The sequence below is a fragment of the Dicentrarchus labrax genome, unplaced genomic scaffold (assembly GCF_905237075.1).
Source record: "Dicentrarchus labrax unplaced genomic scaffold, dlabrax2021, whole genome shotgun sequence".
NCBI classification, from domain to species: Eukaryota; Metazoa; Chordata; class Actinopteri; family Moronidae; genus Dicentrarchus; species Dicentrarchus labrax.
The window spans coordinates 5,428,293-5,451,194 of NW_026136713.1; the positions used below are offsets into that span (position 1 = coordinate 5,428,293).

At 42.5% G+C, this 22,902-nt stretch overlaps 1 protein-coding gene across 8 annotated transcripts in view; it reads right to left on the reverse strand.

Moving 5' to 3' along the window:
* The window catches only part of pcdh19 (protocadherin 19), a 53,825-nt gene extending 31,252 nt beyond the window's left edge, over window positions 1-22,573 (reverse strand). For 2 of the 8 annotated variants that reach the window (XM_051419739.1, XM_051419738.1), the window contains exons 1-2: window positions 19,254-22,573; window positions 16,524-16,656 (exon numbers count right to left, since the gene is read on the reverse strand). In XM_051419739.1, coding sequence (XP_051275699.1) covers window positions 16,524-16,656; window positions 19,254-21,400 — 2,280 coding nt within the window. In that variant the 5' untranslated portion in view covers window positions 21,401-22,573. Of the gene's footprint in view, window positions 1-16,310; window positions 16,657-19,253 lie in introns of all 8 variants that reach the window. The other 6 variants (XM_051419735.1, XM_051419733.1, XM_051419734.1 and 3 more) reach the window with 5 other exon arrangements.
* Window positions 22,574-22,902: the final 329 nt, after the last annotated feature.

Here is a 22,902-nt window from a genome sequence, read left to right on the forward strand (position 1 = left end):
ACGGCTCTGGAAATGTTGAGGGCAACATTTAATCCAGGTAGACTTTGTGGTTTTCTGCACCCTCTGGGAATAAGCACTACAAGCATATGTTTTTAGCAGTCATTTAATCTGAGTGAGACAATTACTAGATAGCATTTTCTCTTCTCAGTTGTGCCCTATATTAGCCAGTGTTGAGGGGGAGGGGGGGCACGCTAAATGAGTGCACAAGGAATTCCCAAAGGTTTCTCCCACCTCCCCTGGGCTGGACCATAAAAATAAACATTCAGAAACACTGCAGAATATGTAAACACGGTCCCCTTAAATGCTTACATCAGAGCTGTGACTGAATAAACAGCATAAGTTTGAGTCACTTTTGAAATCAGTAAACTTAGAATTAATTTTTGATTAACTCAATACACACGAGGACGGTGGAAATGAGAAATCTGTGTATCTGCGAGGAGAGCTGATCAACTTGCACTCTACAGCACGATGGAGCGTGCTTTAACGATGGCTGCCAGTCACATCGGTGCTGCTGTAGTCTCTCTGTCTGCCTCTCCTTCTCCCTCCCTTGCTCTTTTTCTCTCGCTCACTGTGACAAGGCATCTTTCCAGACATTTTAGTTGGATGGAGATTTGCAGCAGCTCATTACAGACTGGGAGGCTCTGTGAGCGGATGCAGTCACTCGGAGATGGATTGAGTGGGTCTGTTTATTGACATGCCTTAATCTGACACTGGGTAAAGGGAATGAGTCACCGCCTCCAGACACACTACCGCATCACAGCCACTCCAGCAAATAGGGAGGCAGCACCCAGGATACAAGTGGAACTTCATCAGTGCTCATTAATCCAACTACCCCAGGCCACTCGCTCAAACAAACCATGTTTACACTGCGTGTTGGCTGGATGGAGGGGTGATGGAGCTTTTCAAAGGGCATGTGTGCAGGTGCTCAGATTCGCAACCCACACACACACACACAAACATGTACTCCAGACTCCAGCTCATCAAAAAGCCACCCACCCTCCAAGCCCACAACCCCCCAAAACATAATATCTGTGTACACCAGCTGCTAAAACTCAGTTGATGCAGAGCTGGTGCTCAGATCAGGGGTGGACAATCAGGCTTAATGCCAAAGTATGTATCATAGAAAGGGGCTTTTTATTAAACAGATGGGCACACAAGATATTTTAGGTCGCGTCACAACAAAGCTACTCCTATCAGTGATTGAACTATGGAAGCCTAGTTAGCTTTTTGATCCTGTTTGCTGGTGCTTCAACGTGAAGCACATCTGCTGGTAATATTTGGGATGGTCTTTCTAGGCAGCTGTCAGCACCGGGATTGACAGCAGAGTATTAGTTGCTTGCACATCACCACCGCATCTGTAAATCCAGCTTGTTAACAGGATTGTGACAGGCTGCCATCAGGGCATAGGCAGAACAAAACAACATCCAACGCTTCGTGGTCCGACGCTAGTGTTTGTTTTACATTACACTGCTGTTTAGTATATTGTCTGAGAGATGTGAACTCTTTATTTTACATTTAACTGTCAATTTAAAAAAATCCAGACCATGAAATGTGTGCGTGAAATGTGTAAGCCAGTCACAAACAAAAATAAATCTTTCTTGAAGAAAAGCACACAGGCAAAACAAGCAAAATGGAATAAACACCGTCGGAGTCAGAAAGGGAAGAATGCAACACAGTCTGACAGTGAAACACACGTGTTCATACACAAACACACACATGCAGTCTCAGTGGGGCAGACAGTCGGAGCGGGGCCTGCTGTCGTCTCCGTCAGGGACTGGGAGCCTAGCAGCTTGAGAGCAGGGGCAGTGGAGAGGGGGCCAGATGCAGCGGGCTTGACCCACTCATTCGTGAGGGAGGGGGCGGTGTTTCAGCAGCTGAAACACACAGGGATTAGGCGCACTGACTTCATTCAATTTAATTTAATTTGTATTAGGGCCGTCTTTGGGGGCAAACATCGTTTTTCACTGCGGGGGGATATATGGGGTCACGGAAAACAGCAACAGACGGTGGATCTCTGCCTCCTACCCTTGCAGTGGATCCACAGGGGAAGGCGAGGCACTGTATTCCCAGACCTCAGGCACACACAAACACACACACAGAGGGACACACTCAAGCAGATATCATGTTTCCTCCTAATTATGTCTATATTATGAAGTCAAATCTATCCCATTGAAATGCATCTTAGACCCCGCATCCACCTTTCCACAGCTTGATTTCTTGAAATGAATACCTTGAATCCTTTTGTTCTGCCACCATAAACAACATGTAGTAATTTTCTGTGCTTATCAAAGCTCTGCTCTGTGCACTTGTGCGTCTGTGTTTGTGTGTGCGTGTTGCAAACACACACACTAAGCTGTTATCTACCAAGAACATATCTTAGGGGTGGATGTTTATCTGTGCTGATGCAGATTGGAGTTCTCTTTGTCTCAGTGCAGTGGTACATAATATTATTTGTCTTTTGTTTCCCCCCCCCCCCTCCGTTTATTTCTCCTAGGCTGATATAGTTTGATATCATATAGCGGAGAAATCCTTTTAGTTACTGCTGGGCGTCTAATGTGCTTTTTACTTGTAATCTGGGAATTTAATAAATGAAAAGGAGAGGAAAAAAATCTGTACACAATCGAATAATTCAACTCCCCATTGTATTCCGGGGAACATGACTTACACTGTTAAGCAGAGGAAGAAAACAACTGCAGTGAGTGAGTGAGTACCAAACATGCCTCCTCACAATTTACAATAGCTCTGTGGAAAAATATGGCAGCGATCAGCCATGAAGTCGACTGTAGCTAAAGGCTGCCGTTCAAATAAAAGCTTCCTTTCTGTCTTGTGCAGGTGACATAGGCTGAGAAAAAGCTAATGTACCATGCACTGGGAAAAGTATTTTTATTACAAAAACATCCAGAAAAAAAACGAGGGAAAAAAAAAAACGTATGACCAGTAAAAGCGTTGCTTTGTCTCTTCTAGACAGTATTGCTGGAGCCTGTACAAGACTATCAGGCGCTCACTAGCAATCGCTTTTTTTCCCTCTCTCCCTCAGCCCCAATCAAAAGATGTTACTGTGTAAAATGTCAGAGAAAAAAGAGGCAAGAGAAGTAATCTTCTTCTCCTTTTTGATCGCAAGTGGAATAATTGGAACCCTCTTAGGCTCATTACATGAGTTGCCCGCCAGCCAAAAGACGGCTCCAACTGCCCCTCTTCATTCATGTTGGAGCTTTGAAAAATATCGCTTCCTCTAGTAACAACTCTTTATGAGATGCAATGACTAGAGGTCCTGGTACCTACACCAACGGGTAATCCCACAGTGCCTTTGAAATATATCTTTCAACTACCACTGTCAAACATCAATTCAGAGCAATGGGATGGAAACAGCAACAATCTGGCTGGGTAATAATGTCATTATGCATATTGCACAGTGCTCTTTTTTGGCAACGCGTTCTTCTCAATTACGTAAGATATTGCATATGTGTAGTGAGTTCATTCGGATCTCTATTACTAATAACCTGGTCTTCATTGTTATTACAACTATGCTTGTAATTATTGTGACTCTAATTACTATTACTGTATTACCCAAATTAACCTTATTCTGGGTTTAGATCACCCGCACTGATGGTAGCCAAGACATGTCTATGAAGAATGGCACCAATGTCCCTTCAGATAAATCCAGTATAATTAGCTATGTGCCTTACAGGGCCTGTGTGATGGTAATAATTAGAGCTACTGTAGCAAAGGTCATGCAAAACAATTTAGAGAGGATGCTGGCTGCATGGGTAATAGGAAGAGAGGGGGGAGGGGGCGACAAGAGGAGTGGAGAGCTCGGATGAACGTGGAGACTCTTTCTCCTTTTCCATCTTTCAGTGATGGAAGACGTATGGTTGTTACTTTACCTCTGCACTTGGTTCATTTTTTAACCAATGCTCTCAAAATAATAGAAATTGAAAACCCATTTTAATGGCAAGTAGACTCCTGGCTAACGTAGTTTAAATGGATCCATGATTAGATTTGAGGAAAGTGCTACAGGGTGTATCTGTGAACTGGTATCAGCTGAAATCGATTCGCAGCCTTTGAGGTGTGATAGTTGCCCCGTCACTCTGTTGTTACATCTGTTCATTAGCTTGAGTTTAATGTGCTTGTGCTTACCCTTAGTTATCATTATTAATTGTGAGAGAGAAAGAGAGACAGAGGCAGAGAGCGAGAGATGTGTTACTTCACCCAACTGCACAGGTTAATGAGCAGAGTCAAAAATGTTGACACTGAGGTAAACAAGTACCCACACACTGAGGTACTTCTATTTCTACAATTCCCCCATGTGGCTTGGCTCTCTGTGTAACTCCCAGACTGCTCCTAAGCTGAGAGCTCAGGGTTCACAGCCTGGATCCACCAGGAATTCGCTCCACTCCCTCACCTTGCCGCCATCACACCCCGATGAGATAAGTAACAGCATTGCGATCAAATATAGCATCTCAAACAACACATATGCCTTGGTGTGCTAGATTGGTCTCTATTCTCTGTCTATCTCTACTCCCTGAAGCCCCCCGCCCAACTCCCAACAACACTTAATTAGCAGTGAGTGATACAAACAGCCCTAAACTGGTAGCAGCACACCTTTTCTATAGCTACTGTCTGAGTTTGTCAATATCACCTGGGCTATATAAGTCTGTTTGCATGTTTTTATATCTTATATATATCTTATTTATGACAAATAAAGTACTTTACATTACTGCAAATTCATAGTTTTTGTTTTAGATTTCTGAATGTGTGGCAACTCTTTTGCAAAGAGTGAGATGCGAAGATTGATACCATTCATATCTGAGCCAGCAGACAGTTAGCTTAGCTTTGGGTAAAGACTTGAAACACAGCTAACCAAAAAGCTACAAGCATGTATAAAGCTTAGTAATAAACATGTTATGAAAAAATTGGGTTACAAGCCAAACTATTCTTCTTCACAACAACAAACTGTCAAACTATTCCTTTAAATAAATAAATGGAGGCATTGTGTGTATTAGCACCACTGGCATGGACTATTTTTATTTTATGAAAATTGATGAACATGGAGATAATGTTAAATATAGGCAATTTTCTGCAACAAAGGCTGGAGCCATTGTGTCAAAGAGTTAATAAATGTCTGTATGAAAATGATTAAAGGCACTGCTCTCATAAACTGCTGGACATCTGATTTAGCGCTTTATTTAGTTGGACTCTGTTAACTTACTGATGAAAATCACTGGGGTGGGAGTGGAGGCATATGCTAAGATCCATATGTCTTTGTGGCTGTGAGGGTTTAAAAACTGTAAATTGTGATTATCATTGATCTCAGTCATCAGATGCCTAATCTCTTTGACTCATATCCACACTGGCCACATTGGGTGACGATGAAATGTCCTCCCCCACATCTCAAGTCCCAAACAAGTGTTGAGGGAAGCAGTGATAAGCAGGTCCTTATCCTTTTAAAGACACTCCCGTAATCCAACAGGGATGTGGGGAGGGAGGGGGCTTCAGCTTTAAGGGATTTAGTCTGGATTATAGCTAGTCCTCCAAATTAAACCAAAAGTCAGCTTTCTGCAGTTGCTCATGCAAGCTGGCGACTGGCTTGTTACCAGCACTACTAACAAGGAAAAAACGATGGAGGTCTATAATTAGAAAATGCTCTCATTCAGCCACCAGGCGAACAAACATGGGTAATGCAGTAGCGGAACTCAACCCGTCCTCACCTAAACAGTGTATTCTGCCTTTCCCTCCCCTTTCACTTCCCAGCTGACCTCCTGTGACAACACTCAAAATGTCTTCCGTGCTTTGTACCTAACTCCCGTTTCCAACCAGCTTAGCCACAGACAAGCTCCTCAGCCAGGGCAAGGCTGCTCTGTCCCCATAGATGCTGCTTCCCACAGCAAAACAAGGCCAAATCTGGAGCTTAGAGGCTAAAATAATCATTACTGGGTAGCGAACAAATGAAAAGTCAGAACACCACTCCCATGTCTGTACTCCCCCACCACCTTGGTATTTTGTCTGCTGTCCTATCGCATACTAACAAAAAGGGGGCAGCCACACATTAGCATTTAGGATGGACAACATTTTGGCCTGATAATGCAAACTGAGGAAAACAAAGCTAAGACTGGATTCTGGAATTTGTTCTAGAAAAATATACAGTTCTGCAACAAGACATTAAATGAATTGTTCAACTGTTTAGGAAATACACTTTCCTTTTTGTTAAGAGTTAGAAAGAAGATTGACACCATATATATGTATATATATATGCACAAAATATGAGGCTGGATCTAGGTGATGGTTAGCTAGCTTAGCTTAGCATGAAGACTAAAATAGAAGTCTATTATTATGTAACTCTACAAGAAAGCCAGTCAGTGCAATAATAATATAGAAATATTCCATTAAAAGTTATGCTTTTTCCATTCTGAATCTAAAACAAGTTCTTTTGGGGGAATATTTAAAGATTTTGGGAAGCTAACTGTTTTCCCCCGCTTGCATTGTTTGTGCTAAGCTTGGCTAAACACGTCACAGAGCAATCTTCTCATCTAAGTATTGTTAAGAATACAAATATGCTAATTTCCTACATTTAATATTTCCTTATAATAGTTTATATGATTTATTAATATATATTTAATGTTTCTTTCCCATGTGTCCATGCGTGTATCATCTATGTCGACGCATTAACAGTCCTTGAACTAGATGAGAGCACTCAAACTCTGCTCCATAGTGGCTGTGACAGAGGAGCCAACCTCTGTTATTATTAAAGCAGAAAGGTTATACGCAGCCAAGTATATATATATGGGGCCTTCCCTTCTCACTAGCTCCCCATAAGACTGAACTGGGAACAGCTCTGAAATAGAGAAAAGGTACAAGAGAGTAATCTTGAACTAAGGAGGTTACTGGGGAAAGAACTGCACTCAGAGCAGTCTGACAGAGGCCAAGTGCTTTTCATTCATTAACTTGGCCGCCTATGCTTTGGTATGTCAAACGATGGACGTGAGCTGAAAGTCAAAACTGACGTCCCATTGTGCTCCACAGCCAGACACTGACTGAACCCTGAATATTGTTTTCTGATGCCATAAGAGAGCACAAAGAGGCGAGCGAAGTTGTTATCAATTCCCTTGCAAGGCAATCATAACTATTATCATTAGTAGTGTTTTCATCCTTCGAGCTCAGCCCAGAGTAGATATCTAATCTATTCCCCGGCACACATTCTTGTCTTTCCAACTTGACCTGGTATCACTCGAGCAAAGAAATGGTTTCCCGCCTCCCTAGAAACTAGATATGGGCGTAAATAACAGGCATGGGCCCTTTCTGAAAAGCCCTAATCCCAGGAAAACAAACCTGTGCGAAGCAGGCCCACCTGAATTGCTTTCAGGAAAACTAGATAATCAAAATGCAAAACAGCTTTGATAGAAAAATGAGCCGACTTCTAACAACAAATCCCCTACACCTAACATCAGCAAATTCTCCTCCTGAACTTTTATTTGTAAGCTGTGTTTGGGTTTTTAATGTAATCACACTGCATACGGTGCTCCATCAATGAGCTATTCTGATTTATGTCAGCCTGAATCAGACTGACTGCTTAGAGCTTTACAGACATCATGAATGAGAAAAGGAGCCACACATTGAACACATTAGGGGTCCCACCATCTCCTCAGACAGGGGAACAATGGGTAGGGGAGCGGAGATAAAGGAGGGGGATAACAGGGGTGAAGAAATGGTTGACGCTGATCGGGCAGAGAAAAAAGGGGGAGAATGGGAGAAAAGAAAAGAAGAGGCCCAAGACACTGGCCACACAGGGCAAAGGGAACGCGAGGGCTCTGAGAGGCCTATACTCGGTCATAGCCCATTAGGCTGGCTTGGTGAAAATGCTACAGCTCATTACATGCTCTGCCTCTGTTCTGTGGATGAACAATGCACAATTACGCTTCCCTGCTGCTCCTCAGCCATATACTGCTGCATGCCTCTGAGGCGGCCGATATTGCTGCTATAGTGGCTCGCCTGCCAAGAGCCTCTGTGCTCATCAAACATCCCATACATGCGCTCCCTAATGCGCATCCAGGTTTATGTCTAGAAACAAAAGCAAGTATGAATTTTGTTGAAATGAAAGGAGTGGAGAAACAGGAAAGGCTGCTTCACCACTGGAGCAAACAAAACGGTATAATGCAGCATTTGTGTGTAGTACAATGACGTTTTTCTCCCTTTTGTCTGCTCTGTTTATGATATTTTTTAAAAAGGTAGACATGTGACAAAGGGATAATACTTTTGTTTCCAGATGAATTAAGTTTCACTCAATGTTACAATTACTGTAAAGCCAAGTGCCGTGCTAACATACAGATATAACAAAAATAAAGCAGACAACACTGGAAGTACCGTGACAATATCTGCAATGCAGTGAATAACTAAACTCAGGATTCATCTATCCACCAGCAAATTGGTTCCCTTCAAGTCTTCCTCCTTTTTATGCAATTATGCATGCAGTAGTTGACATTTAATCTGATGGGGGAAATGCTAACTAACATCCTCCTGCTTCCTCTTTGTTTTAGGAAAAAAACAGGACACTTGGAAAGGTCATTCTTCCCTGGTGTCAGAGCTGGCTGCTTGGAAAAGTTTCCGTTCACAGCGAGTATTGTTATTATGTTTCACAGAATCCCTACCACCATCCCCCTCTGTCATTCAAAAAGCACAGCATCAGCACTCGGGAGAAAGCCCTGGGAACTCTCTTAACAATGTGGCAACAAGTCTGGTAACCTGCAGTTCAACTTAGACAGGACAATAAAAAAAAAACTGATATCCATGAATTTGAATTAATACCTTTTCTCTCAGCAAATTTGGATGAAATTACTTTTTTTGGCGCACTCAAATCATAATGGTCATTATTAGGGAATTGTAATTACTTTTTTCTCACTTGGTTCACTCAGTGAAAAACGCTCTGGTTTTGTTGTGCCACAACAGATCTGAAAAGAAAAAATATATTCCCCCCAAAGACCCTGCGAGTCCCTTGTTATTTCTGTAAGGAGGGACAAATATATTGAAAGAGTGTCAATGTTTACTTACAGTGCATGCCAACACACATTGTACAAATGCTTTCGTTTTAATATTTTTAAGCCAGTGGGACAGAAGTGGGCACATTCCTCTGGACATACACTGGATATGACAGAGCAAATGGTATTGTGAGCTTCCATGGTAAATAGATTTAACTCCTGGCCAAAACAAGCCTTAAGGTTTGTGTTTTTAAATATATAAGCTGACCTTTTCTACGCTATATTATTGTAACTACAGGCATTTCCAACCGCAAGCCGCAAAATCTGCATTAATGAGAAATCCTGGAGCCTTCCATCGACATAAGTTTTCCTGACACTAATAAAACTAATGTATTTTATTAGTTTTCATTAAAACTCCACCTTAGTTTTTTTGAACACTGAAAACTACTTTGACACTCACATTTTTCAAGAAAATGTGTGAAAGGCCAAGCCTATGATCGCTGCAAACACACCTTAATAAATATGTTTTCCTGATGGTAGACTTGCACACGTGAACTGCTTCTATGTAGGGACTTGAGAGTCAAGCGGTTTCCATGAAAGAAAACAGAATGCGGCATATTTGTGTCAGAGTTTAATTTGAGAAGTAAAAAAAAAAACACAACGCCGCAGGAAACTCATTTAAATGGGTAATTACGTCCACGCAGCATTGCTTGCAGGGCTTAACAAGGTGCGTAATGATGTCCCCTTCCCCAGCGATAAACATCATCACTATGTCCATTTCCTTCACTCCATTTAGCCGCCTCTCATTTACGTGAGGACCCATCAACACAATGCCATTATACCCCTTTTTTTACATTTACGTACAAGTCCAGGAAATATAATGTAATTTAAATTGTTGGACAATTAATGACATTTGCCCATCTTTGGTTTCAGAAAAATCCCCTCACTTTGATGTTCAATTGGTTTAAAAGGAAGTTATTTTTGTCCAGGTGATAGAGCTTTTAAAGTAATTTAAAATATATTTTCCTTTTCAGTGATGTTGTGTTGAACCAAGTAAAATTATTTCAAAAGATGGATAAATTATTAAGTTGACTAGTACCATTTGGAATTACTTTTTTATTTGGAAGTAACTGTGTGCTTGATGCATAAATGCATAAAACAGCCTTAAAAAGGTCTCTTGTAACATATTTAGTTTGCTGATGTTATCAAGATTGAACATTTGATGATTTTATCCTGGACTGAAAAGAAAATAGAGTTGGTGCAAAACTCAAAACTTATTCTCAAACCACTATCCCTTGTTAATACCACCTTCCATGTTTGCAGGTACACTGAAATAATCATAATATTTGATTTTCCAGAGGAAAATGGCATCTTGTACTAACAATAGAAGCGTGAGATTATTGCTTTCTGTAGAGATTGATATAGTTTGTGCAATAAAATCTCTTCCTCATCCTCATCCTAATACTACATTTTACAGAGAAAAATAACATGTTTCAGGCAGTAGCAATACAGGTTGAGTAAAATCATTGCTATTCTATAAATAGGTTTCTCTCCCCTCCCCTGTTCCCTTCTGTCTCTCCTCGTTTTTCTAGGCCTTGCCGTCTCTCTACAGTATTACTCCTCTGTATGCGGCGCACCAGTCACATGCGGTTAAACACACATACAGTGACATGTGTACATCAGGCGCCGTCACTCATGTGTTTTGACTCTTAAGCTCTTTGGCTGAATGCTCTGATCCCAACGAGAGGGTGGCAACCCGGCGGGCCTGGATGCTTCTGACTGGTTGCCTGGGGTTGTTATGTCATTTCATTGTACCTCTGCAACATCGAGAATGACATGCAGTGATGGGGTGTTGCGGGTTGGGGGTCAAGGCTATAAAAATCCAGCCGAGTGTAAAACTAGCACTGCTTGTGCATGAAGTGAAAACCATCTTGTTGAGTAATGTCACAAAATCACCCCACAGCTTCAACAGTTTTGTGTGTTAAACACGGTGGGAGGAGCTAGCCGAGGGATGTAATAAGAGGGCGACGAGCACTCACAGTTACAGTGTTAATTTATTTCTGACAGACAAGGCTTTATTTCACCTTTATAAACACTGACACTTGAAAGGCAGAGCATTTCTGAAGTCTATGCCTTACAAATAACCTCTCTAAATAATTAACAGGCTCATCTGCCACTCAATCAGTGCACACCTGAAGCTTCTGGAGATGAAAAGATTCTTTCTCAAATCCTTTGAAAGGAGGAGACTTTAAAGAATGCAACATACGCTTCCCACTCCCCCAACACATCACAAATAAATAAATAAATAAATAAAAATACTGACTTTTAAGATCAAGCAGTTATGTATCCCTTCACTTTAGTTATTGCACAATATCTGTATAACTGTTGTTGTTGTTGTTGTTTCTTTTCCAATGACTGACAAACTGTTCGAATAGGTTATGCACCATCAGAGAATCTGTTTTTTTCTTTTTCAGAAAGCTTTTCAACAAAACATTGGCTGTATGTCCTTTAGCTTCTTGTGCTGTCTACTGAATTTAGAATAATTAAAGGCGTCACTCAATCACTTTTATTTTCATAAATCGTCTTGATCTTGTTCCCTGGGAACATTGTATGCTGTTGTATGTTAAAAGGACATTTCTTTCATTTATGTGATTACAATCTTCATTTAAATGCATAGACCATGACTGAGGACACTTTTGAATTAGCTTTGCTGAACACGTCAGACTCATTCACTTCTTTTCAATTCCAAATGGCATTGAAAACTGAATACAAAGCCGACAGCGAGATACTGCAAAACTAAACTCAAACTTCCAGACAGTGTCAACAACGTGAGAGCAGCATAAACAAGACAAGAGACACAGAGTTTTACCTCCTCCTTGTGCTTCTCTCCTTTCCATGTTGTCCTCTCCCAATTACACTTTCAACCAACTGTTGATGTTCTCTACTTTCTATCAGTCACGGCGTGTTCAAGTCAACAAACAAAAGCTAAATGATTCTGCCAGTCTGTAAAGATAAAATGAAAATTAAGCTTGAATTCCCACTCAGTATCTGCACCATACTCTTGACTAAAAAAGACTTAAGATGTTTTTTTACATTTAAATTGAAAAGCTGCTAAAATGAGGAGAAAATATATATTTATATTTTATATTTCATGTAACTGTAACACGGCTTACACTGAGAAAAAACAGCTAGGAACTGCAGTAAATATCAAAACTTTCCATTAACACCAGAACTAGTCCTATAAAACACTAAAAAGCAAAAACTATTAAGGAAATCTTTTTAGAAACATTGTTATCCAAGAATATCTTAAACACCAGAGAATAATGAAACAACATGAGTACTTTAAATGCACAACCACAACAATGTTTGATCATCGAAAATGCTGGATTATGCCTCTCATTCCTCCTTCTACGAGATTTCAGAGTTGGTCATAATGTTGAAAATGATAATGTCACGGCACATATTTCAAATAAATGTGACACTCCGTAAGAAATATTGTGTGTGCGTGTGTATTCATGAGTATATGTGTGGGAGGAGATTGGCAGTTTCAACAGATGTGTAGTATGCGCTGACAGCATGACATCTACTTTGCATGCTCAATATGACACGTTTGAATGCTCCCATGCATATTGTCCTGATGTGAAGTGATAGCGAGGGATGTGCAGCCTCCCTGGAACCACTCCCTGTTGTCTCTCCTACATCAATATCCAAACGTCTTCCTTACTAACAGGCGTAAACAGCAAGACTGGAGCAATGAGATACCTTGTGTCACTTGTTTTGTTTCAATTTTCATTTTCTTATTTAGGTTCCTTTGATAGTCTGCGAGAACGCAACAAACAAACACAAAATGAACATCCATTTCTCTTTTGTCAGAATTTGAACCTGACAATGTGGCATAGAGTTTTACAAGAGACTTATGTTGCTGCAGTATCTTTAAGGAAAACAGGGCAGGGAGCATCTAGAGGAAGACTGCATCGATTATCAATTAACTAAACTTGTAAAGCGCACTCTCCACCAAACCCTGAAGATTTTACATCATGTAGTCCAGCCTCCTTTTTAATTATAATTCATTTATCACCTTTTTTCTGACTCATTTATCATTCGCATGAAAGAAAAATCTGCAATCTCTTACCTGAATGAGGCTAATCAATAAAGTAAGATAACTTATTTTCCTGCCATGCTCATTATCTGGAATCACAGGTGTGAGAAGCCGTAGTACACATTACAAATTCAAAAACACATTCTAGCCAAAGGCCATTCCTTTACTGTATAATTGTCTCCCCCACCAAGTGATTCACTATAATTAAGCCATGGAAGACAGCTCTATTCTCCTGTGAGCGTTCATATTAGTGCTACCACAGGCAGGTCTAACAAACATCTCACAGCTGATGCTTTTCAAAACAATGGACAGCGTTGTTCAGGGAGGTATATACTGGTACACATTCTCACAAGGGAGAATACAATATACACAATGCAATTGCAGGTATGAGGCCTTTGGGGAGACCTGTCACTGTTATCTTGGCCAAGTCTGCTGTGTTTGCGTGTGCCTGTGTGAGTGTGTGCGCGCCAGTGTGCTGCTTTGTCTGAAGCAGGAAAAGCTCGACTCCAGCTGCTCTGACATGAGCGGCCTGTTCACTGCCCCACATAAACTAACAATGGAGGAGAACTTTGCGTCTATCAGAAACAGAATATACAAACAGACATAAGCTCATATCCTCTTTACCTCCATTAGCGAACCTAATCGGACCTTGTATCCACATTCGAATGCATATGATCATTTTAATCTACAGTGAAAATAAACAAACACAAAGACATCATTGTGCCCTGGTGTAAAAACAAAAAGCTCTTCCGCAGAGGATAAATGAATCATGGATAATTATGAGGTTGCCCTCAGGATGAAAACAATTTTTTGGGGACAAAGCAGCCTTAGTAATCACAACAGTGCAGCCACTCGTGTGTCCTAGCCAGTCAATGGGATATGGGTTGAGGACTTGTGGAGTCAAGTGGTTTCAAGCCCAAGCTTGCTCATTGTAACAAAGCAATTATCAGTCATTTCACTGCTGTTTGTTTGTGCTATAAATGGCATTGTAATTATACTGAAAACATTTTTTATTTAAGAGCAACATTTGTACATACTGTAGGGCTTCTGTCTCTAGCAAATGTCACAATGGGGAGGAAAGAAAACAATGACAACTGTTGTTGCGCTGGGGTTTACTCTGTTGGAGGGTAAGGCGTGCTCTCGGTAACGCTAGTTCTTGCTTACTTTCTCAATCTCACACATACACACACACACACACACATTCTCTTTTTTCAGTCCAAGGGAAAATATGCAAAGACCGGGTCAAAGAGATGTTTGTCAACATCATGTGCAAGGCGGAGAGCGATGGAAGCTGCATGCTAAACAAGCCCAACCTCTATCAAGCCAATCAACTGCCTCCAAGAAAAGGAGAAAACGTGTTCGGGGCTCAGACACCTGGCACTAAGACTCAATCAGCCTCGCTCCCTTCTTCCCTTCTTATCCCTCTATCTGCCCTCACACAGCTCTATGAAGACAACTCCAAGCTTTGCATATGGAATCATCAAAATCAATCTTCAACCCTATTTGTCTTCCTCTCCACTTTTTCATTAGCTGAAACAAATAAAGGCTCTACTAATCCTGCGGCAAATGTGCTTTTATTGGATGGTTAAGCCACAGAGACAGGATGCTGCTGGAGCTCTTAACAACGCCGGCTGATTTCTTTGTGTAGCAAGACCCACATTTATTTTATTTTATTTTGGCTGAGAAAAGGGTTGTGTTGACCTGCAAAGCACTACCTACCAGCAAATACAATCACAGCATACGGGTCACTGCATGTACCTGCTGAATCCCCCACCTCTGCCTCCACTGACCGGATAACACCACAGGACAACCCCCCCCCACAAATGTTCTCATTCTTTCCACCTGTGTTATTCACACACACACACACACAAGCACAGTCAGAACCAGCTCAGACAGGCCCAGTAAATCAGCATGCCTGTAAGTAGGTCTCATTGACCCCTCAGGATCCATCGGTGCCTGGATCTCTCTGGATCATCCAGTCAATACATCAATAACCATCTTGTGTTTCTTGTTTTAAGACCCCCACTCCCACTCCCAACCCCACAACCCACTTCCTTCTTACTGAATGTCAAACGGAGATTGGAGTCATCAATTACAAGTGTGTGTTTGTGTGTGTGTGTGTGTGTGTGTGTGTGTGTGTGTGTGTGTGTGTGTGTGTGTGTGTGTGTGTGGAGCTGGAGCTTATTTGCTGCTATCTATAGATGTGAGCATGATACACATTCTTATACAAACACACACACTGATGCACATTTTCTCTGTCACACACACACACACACACACACACACACACACACACACACACACACACACACACACACACACACAAACATAAATGTCCCTTTCTCCCATGGGATCAAGGAGAAGTGGGTCATGGAGAGAAAGAGAGAGGCTGACCAAAGAATCCAATAGACCAGTTCATACATACGAAAATCTATAAACTAAAGATCAGCCGGTTGGCATACACTCTGTCAGCCTGAATAGTCTTTCAAGTCAGACCTACACTGCTCTGCTGGAGCCATGCATGGTATGTCAGGGTAATTCAATGGCTGGCTGTGCAGAGCGGCCATGCGGTAACACTGCAGCCAAATGGACAACACACAGATAAAGCATTTAAGCAATGATTATTCTTTCTGCTAGCACCTGAAATGATGTGTGCTGGAGCTGATTAGCTGGGTCAATACATTTGGCAGGTGCTCAGACTCCTGTTCTTTTTGCAATAGCTCAGCACACACAAACAAAAAAAGAAAAGAAAACAAGTGGTGTAAGAGAGGGCAAATAATCCACTTTGTCAGGCCTCCAAATTCTGCTTGGCAAAGCGCTCTCAGTCACAGGTCAGCTTCAATATCTCAGCCCTTTGAAATGCCTTGAAGGATTCCACTCAGATCGACTGACATAGCGTCACACGTGCCATTTCAAATAGCTCCGCTTTCCATCAATAACAGACAGACATTTCACTGACAGTATAGTCTGTGCTGCGATGGAATGCTAAATATCACTTGACCTTGAGTTGTGTTAAAAGGCAGTGCACTGAATCTTTATAGCTCATTGTCTGGTTCACTTATTGATAATAATTAATGAAAGAGGAAATCTAACACAACTGACTCTTTCTTCCCTGCTACTCAAACCTTGCATTTAGTGATGGGAATTCATTTTAAAACCCAACCTCCCCTTCTCTTCTACCCTGAACACCCAAAGCAGCCCAGCCAAGGATTTAGGACAGAGCACAGCGAATTGTATCTCACCTCTGGCAGTGGCATGCCGTTGATGATGAGGTCTGGCTGCTGGTGGCCCTGCCCAGTGAACGGGTGCTGATAGCCATGGTTGGGAGCCGCATTGCGCGAGTTCTGGTTCTCCACGTTGAGGAAGGTGCTCTCGGAGCGCCTGCAGCCCAGCGGCAGGCTCTGCTGGTGGTAGTCGAAGTAGTTGAGCGAGGAGGTGAGAGATGAGCAACTCACCACATTCATCTTGTCTGTCTCCTCGACGTCACGTGGCACCAGGCGGATGTCGTTCTTGCTCAGCTTCTTCTTCTTGCTGGACTTCTTCTGGTTGCCATATGAGTACTCCGCCACCCTGCGCAAGTAGAAGAAACTGAACAGACTCAATAAAGCAGTGTTCTGCCTTCCCCTCCCCCGTCCACACGGTCAAAAAGCTTGCCCGCCATGCCAGCTAGGGCACTGTTCGACCATGGGTGCCAGACAAAGGCTCATTGCCCGTGTCCGGGGGTGGAACAGCACACTTAAGTGACTCCCCAGTCCCGGGTTGCAATTGAGCCGTCATCCCTTGTTTGTTTTTCATTTGCATGCTCAACAATCAACATGTCACAAACAGGCAGACAATATGCAAACATGCCAAAACCACAGAAGCAAAGCAAAAAGAACACACTGGTACTGAGCAGCACTACCGGTATATGCAATCATATTCAAAGCACACAACCCACACTAATTCCATTTTTTCTTTCATTATCAGGCGAGCCCACCAGCAATACGGAGTGCAGGAGAACTGCAGATTCAAATTCATTTAGCTGCTCTCAGTGGCTGCTGCAAACTTGAACTGAGTATTTTGACTTTAATAAGAGTAAATGAGCAACACAGCCATGTTTTATCAAAGGATCCTCAGACTGGGGGAAATATTCATTCTTCGCACAGCTTTGCAGTTTTCCACAGGAGAACAGATGCTATACTCTATAGTGATGACTACAAACTTCACTAGACATATTTTATATAATTTGTGATGTTTTTTACCATCTGCATTACTTCAAACTCTGGAAGAGGCCACTTTTAACCTATATTGCATGGAGCATATGGTTTATTTTCCATTAAAGCCCACAACTAAAGTATCATTTGCCAACAAACTGACATATCTAGAATGTCTCGATTTCCTGTTTCTTGTCTTGTCTTGAACGTCACTGCTACACTAGAACCCACTGGCCTCTGTTCCTCACTAAAATGCAGCTCTAATCCTCTGTCGCTTCTAAAAATCACACTGCTTTAGAAGCAGTACTGTAGTTTGTCTTTTTCATTTTTCTTTTAGATTGCATCTTGAAAACAGCTCCCTCCCCCATTCTGCTCCCCCTTGATTCAGAGGAAAGAAAATGGGCAGCTGCAAGGGTAGAAAATATTCCATCTCTTTTTCATTTATCATTTTAACATGTTGTCGCTCTACTCTGTGCCCAAATTGAAATCTGGGAGGGGAAATCTTCAGAGTCACACAGACTGACAGAGGACAAGCAATAAATTGGAGATAACTGCTCCTCATATTCGAGGTGGCGACTGAGAAGCAGAGCACATCAGTGCTGATTAAAGCACCCAGCAGGGAGAGTGGCTCACACTAGGAGAGTAAAGTACTGAGAGCAGTTTTGAATTTGGAATTTGTTGTTGTCTATCATTGTTTCTTCTCTGAACAAAACATATAACTGACGTTGCAAACTGCAGAAAGTACCTGTTGTAATGAAGATGCCAACAAATCGTGTCCCTCTATATCAAATCAGGCTTGAATAAAACACATCTGGAGAAGTTTCTCAGTATTCCTATGATGGGAAGCGATGTGGGTCCTTGCTGTTAACAATGTAAAAGTCACTATTACACTACTTGAGTAATCATGCTTTTACTTAAAGCTACAAGGGGAAGGACAAGAATTAATTTTAAAAATGAAGCCCTGCAAATTCAGAAAATGTTGAAAAGCATTTGAAAGTTAGATAATTATTTACATTTTTTTTAAAATTACACAAGAATAAAAAACACAATTCCCACTGTATATTGAGAGAGAAAAAATCTCAGCAATATTGGGAACGTTTTTGAATGTTTTGTCATGACTAAATGCTTGAAAAATGGCCTAAATGAACAAAATTATGTTTAGAGCAAAATATGATTATTGCTTTAGGTTACATTCTCAAATCCAATCTATATGTAAATTTATAGTGGTAACGTGGCACAGGGAAATCAAAGCCAGAGCTGATGATCAGATTGATGAACAAAGCAGAATGGGCCGGAAAATAATAATCTGCTCCTTTCCAGGAAACTGGGTAAATAGTTAATGACTAAGATCTGACTTTACAGGATTTTATATAATCTATACTACATTTTTTTGTGTTTTTATTATTTGATTTTGTTCCAAATATTTCTTGGTGCAGAAGAAGGCAGAGGTAAATATGAATGATCCTGAAGGACTGTCCATAATCACACTAGATTAAAGCTGATAACAGCCAATCAGCCATGGTGGACGTTAAATAATAAATGTCTGGGACTGCTATTGAACCAGTGGGACGTTAACTGTCCGGCAACACGCCCGCAAATTGAACATGACAGTTGAACCGTTATATTTATAAGTCAATTGGTTACAATAGGACGGATTAAATCAATCAATCACGTTTTTCCTTAACGCGGAGCAGTGGGACTCAGCAGAATGTGTTTGATGTAAAGCAGTCTAGCTCACTTTCAGCTGTGTGTGTGTGTGGGGGGGGGGAATAAAATCTGCAGTCCTCACATTCGGGGCCTCTACATGCTGCATGACAAAAGCAATGCACTGACAAGTCGCAGTTTCAGGCACGGTCGCGGGCAGACTTACGGGCGTACGCTCTCTCTCTCTCTCTCTCATAAGCACACACACACACACACACACACACACACACACACACACACACACACACACAAACGGACAGAGACACACACACGAGATTTAGTCAGTACCTGCAGTTGTATGTCCGGATCTCTTTGTTATCCCTCTTGCACTTGACCGCCACGAAAATCATGGTGACGAAGAGGATTGCTGCGATAGAGCCCAGAGCGATGATGAAGATGAGGGACAGGTTGACAGGTCCAATAGACTCCTGTGCGTTCAGGTCTGGCGAGAGGTACACCACGATGTAGGCCGAGGCGGACAGGGAGGGCTTGCCGTGATCCCTCGCCACCACTGTGATCTCGTAGGTGGATTTGACGTTCTCTCCAAACATCCTGGTGGAGCGCACCTCTCCGTTCACCTGGTCGATCTCAAAGAAAGACCTGTCCCCCTCTGAGATTGTGTAGGTCAGCCGCCCGTTCTCCCCCTCGTCGTAGTCGTCTGCTTTAACTTGGGTCACCATGTAACCCACCCCGGCGTTTCTTGGGATGGACACCTCAGCTGTGCCATTAACCAGTGGGGGGTTTGTCATAACAGGTGTGTTGTCATTGACATCCAAGACAACAATACGCACAGTGGCGTTGCTTGATAAAGAGGGGTTGCCATTGTCTCTGGCCAAAACTTTGAAATCAAAAGTCCTTGTGTATTCATGGTCGAATGATCTCATGGAGTAAATGCGGCCTGATGGGTTTATGCTGACATATGTGTTTACATCCATGTGCTTAATCTCACCGGGGACTATGGAGTAGGAAACTGTGCCATTCATCCCCAGGTCCGGGTCTTCTGCTGATACTGCAAGCAGACACGAGCCAGGGAGGTTGTTTTCCATCACCATCTCTTGATAGTGTGGTTTAAGGAAGTGGGGAGGGTTATCATTTTCGTCTGTGACTTTGACTACCAAAGATTTTGTGGCGCGTAAAGGCGGGATGCCACTGTCCTCCGCCTGGATAGTCAGGTTGTATGTGTCCTTTTGCTCTCTGTCCAGCCTCCCATCAACAAGTATAGTGGAGAAGCTCTCATATTCTTGAAGTCTGAACGGAACATTGCCCTGCAGCCTGCACTGCACTTTGCCGTTTGCCCCAGAATCCTTATCTGACACCCTCACTAGTGCAATGACATATCCACGCTGCGCGCTCTCACTAACTTCCACCATCTCTGTGTTCAGTGAGAGTAAACTGATGACAGGTGGGTTATCGTTCGTGTCCATCACGTTTACTGTGACTTTGCAGTGAGCCGGGATAGAGTTGGGACCTAAATCTTTGGCCTGGACGTCGATCTCGTATATTTGCGCTGTTTCATAATCCAAAACACCGTTGACGGTGATGATCCCGGTTCTGGGGTCAATTTTGAACGCGTCCCTCGTTTTCTCGGTGACGTAACTGTGGAAGGAGTACACCACCTCTCCATTAGTGCCCTCGTCAGGATCCGTTGCATTCAAGTCTATGACTAATGTATTGATGGGGGAATTCTCCATCACATTGACTGTATACACCGTCTCGTCAAAAACAGGGTTGTTGTCATTAGAATCAATCACCTTGATGTTTAACTGGACCGCGCCTATCTTAGGAGGGTCTCCTCCATCTTCCGCGCTGATTTCATATGAATAGTGGGACTGGGTCTCCCTGTCTAACGATTTTTGCACGACAAGCTCAGCAATTTTGGAGCCATCCCCTCTTGTCTTTATTTCTAGTCCGAAAAGCTCATTCGGGGTGATGGAATATGATTGCACTCCAAAGATCCCCGAGTCCGGATCGCTTGCCCCCTCTAGGGGAAACCTGGTACCAGGGGAGGCATTCTCAGAAATTTCAATGTCAATGTGGCTCGTTGGGAATCTGGGTGCGTTATCGTTCAAATCCTCAATCTCAACTTTGATGACACAGATCTCCATAGAGTTTGACATCACTTCTAGGGAAATAATGCACTTTGGGTTCTGTCGACAAACTACATCCCGGTCTATTTTCATTTGGGTTGTAAGGATTCCGGCTGGACTGAGTTCCACCCATCGTGGCTCTGAATTGGAAATAACCCTCAAGTACGGGGGCTGCGGTGCAATCTGAAATCCTTGCTTTAGTGCGTCCTTTGTCACATTTCCAATCACTGACCCGGGCTTCATCTCCTCGTTTATTCCATACTTCAGGTTGATAACAGCCTCAGTCCCGACCCAAAATAAGAGGAACACAGCGATTAATTGTATTAATTCCATCTCCTTGGCTTGCATTGTACCTGTTGAGTTTTTTTTTCTTTTTCTAAAGACCTTGATTATTACGCACACGAATGCACGTCAGAGAGAAAAGGAAAAAGGCTCCAAATGAATCATCTCATTAAAGTGTCCGGAAAAGTGTTTAGGTGAGGAATAGCTCTTGTGTATGGAAATTATATCATGGCGTGAAAGCTATAATTGTAACAAGTGCCTTAGCCTATTTTACTCTTCTCGGGCAGAGCACATCCTCCGGTCTACTGCAGCGGACGAAACATTGGGGACGACAGATCTGTGCAAACATGCTGAATCTTCTCACAACAGTGATTTAACCGTGTAAATCCGTGCAGCTCTCGTCAAGCGGCAAACTGGTCTTTACACATGATTCATATGATGAACTGTCCATTTTTTCAAGTGGGCTGAAAGGAGGAGAAATGCTCGGACTGCATAGACACAAAACGAGAATTCCTGTGAGCCACAAAAAGTCCACAAAAAATTATTTTAAATCTTCCGTGCAGATGAAGTAATGTGGGTTCAAAGGTCCGTGTTAAATTCTCCGCCTCGGTGCCAGCAAATATTTAAGTCGCATGCTGGATAAGCATCTTGCTCTGTGATATATTACAAGCAGTGATAAAATTTCCTCTTCGGCCGGCAGCTACGGGTTTTCCAACTGCACATCTGATGAAAAAAAAGGAACGCAAAAGGATCTACAGTCACAAAATTATTCAACAGCTTAAGTACGAATATCTTTGCCTAAAGAACAGTGGTGCAAATGCAGGAATGTCTCATCACATAACTGAAGTCCCGATTACCTTTTTTTATTTCCAGCAGATTTAGTCTTTCATCCCTTCCGCAAGTCTTTAAGCTTTTACTTACTAATTAATTTCCTCGTATCTCACTTGGAAAAAGGCTGAACATCCCGATAATTAGTCCTTGCAACACACACACACACACAAAAAGATCCGATGAAAATGTAGCCAAAAGCCAGTGAGGAGAAAAACGATGCAAGAGCCCAGTGTATGTATGTATTACATGTTGGGCTGCAGCAAAGTAGAAGCACAGAAGCCTGTATCCAGCCTATGGTTGAGGAGGCACAAAAAAGAAATCACCACTCGTTGCCAGTAGGCTGTCTAGTTGACTCCCAACAAGCGCTCCTCTCGCTTCACTGGTGCACACTGGCGGACGCGCAGCTCCGAGCCGAGCGCTCAGTCTCAGGACCCGCAATCCCCTCAGCCAATCAGGGGTTACACAGGAGGGCTAGAGCTGCTGGTGGGTGGGGCAAAGTACAGCAATGAAACACGGCCAACTACCTGTTCTTCTGCAGATGGACGACTCAACGGGCAATTACAGCATACAAGCTGAAACACGAAGCTGTGTATTAGATGATTGTTGGGAGCTAGTGGTTCCGAAAGTGGGGTCTGGGGACCCATAGCGGGGGGTGTCTCTGAGAGGGTTCCATGGGTGCCAAAAGGGGGGGGCAAGGAAAGTTACAGACTAATTTCTCTCAGCAGAGACACAGAGGA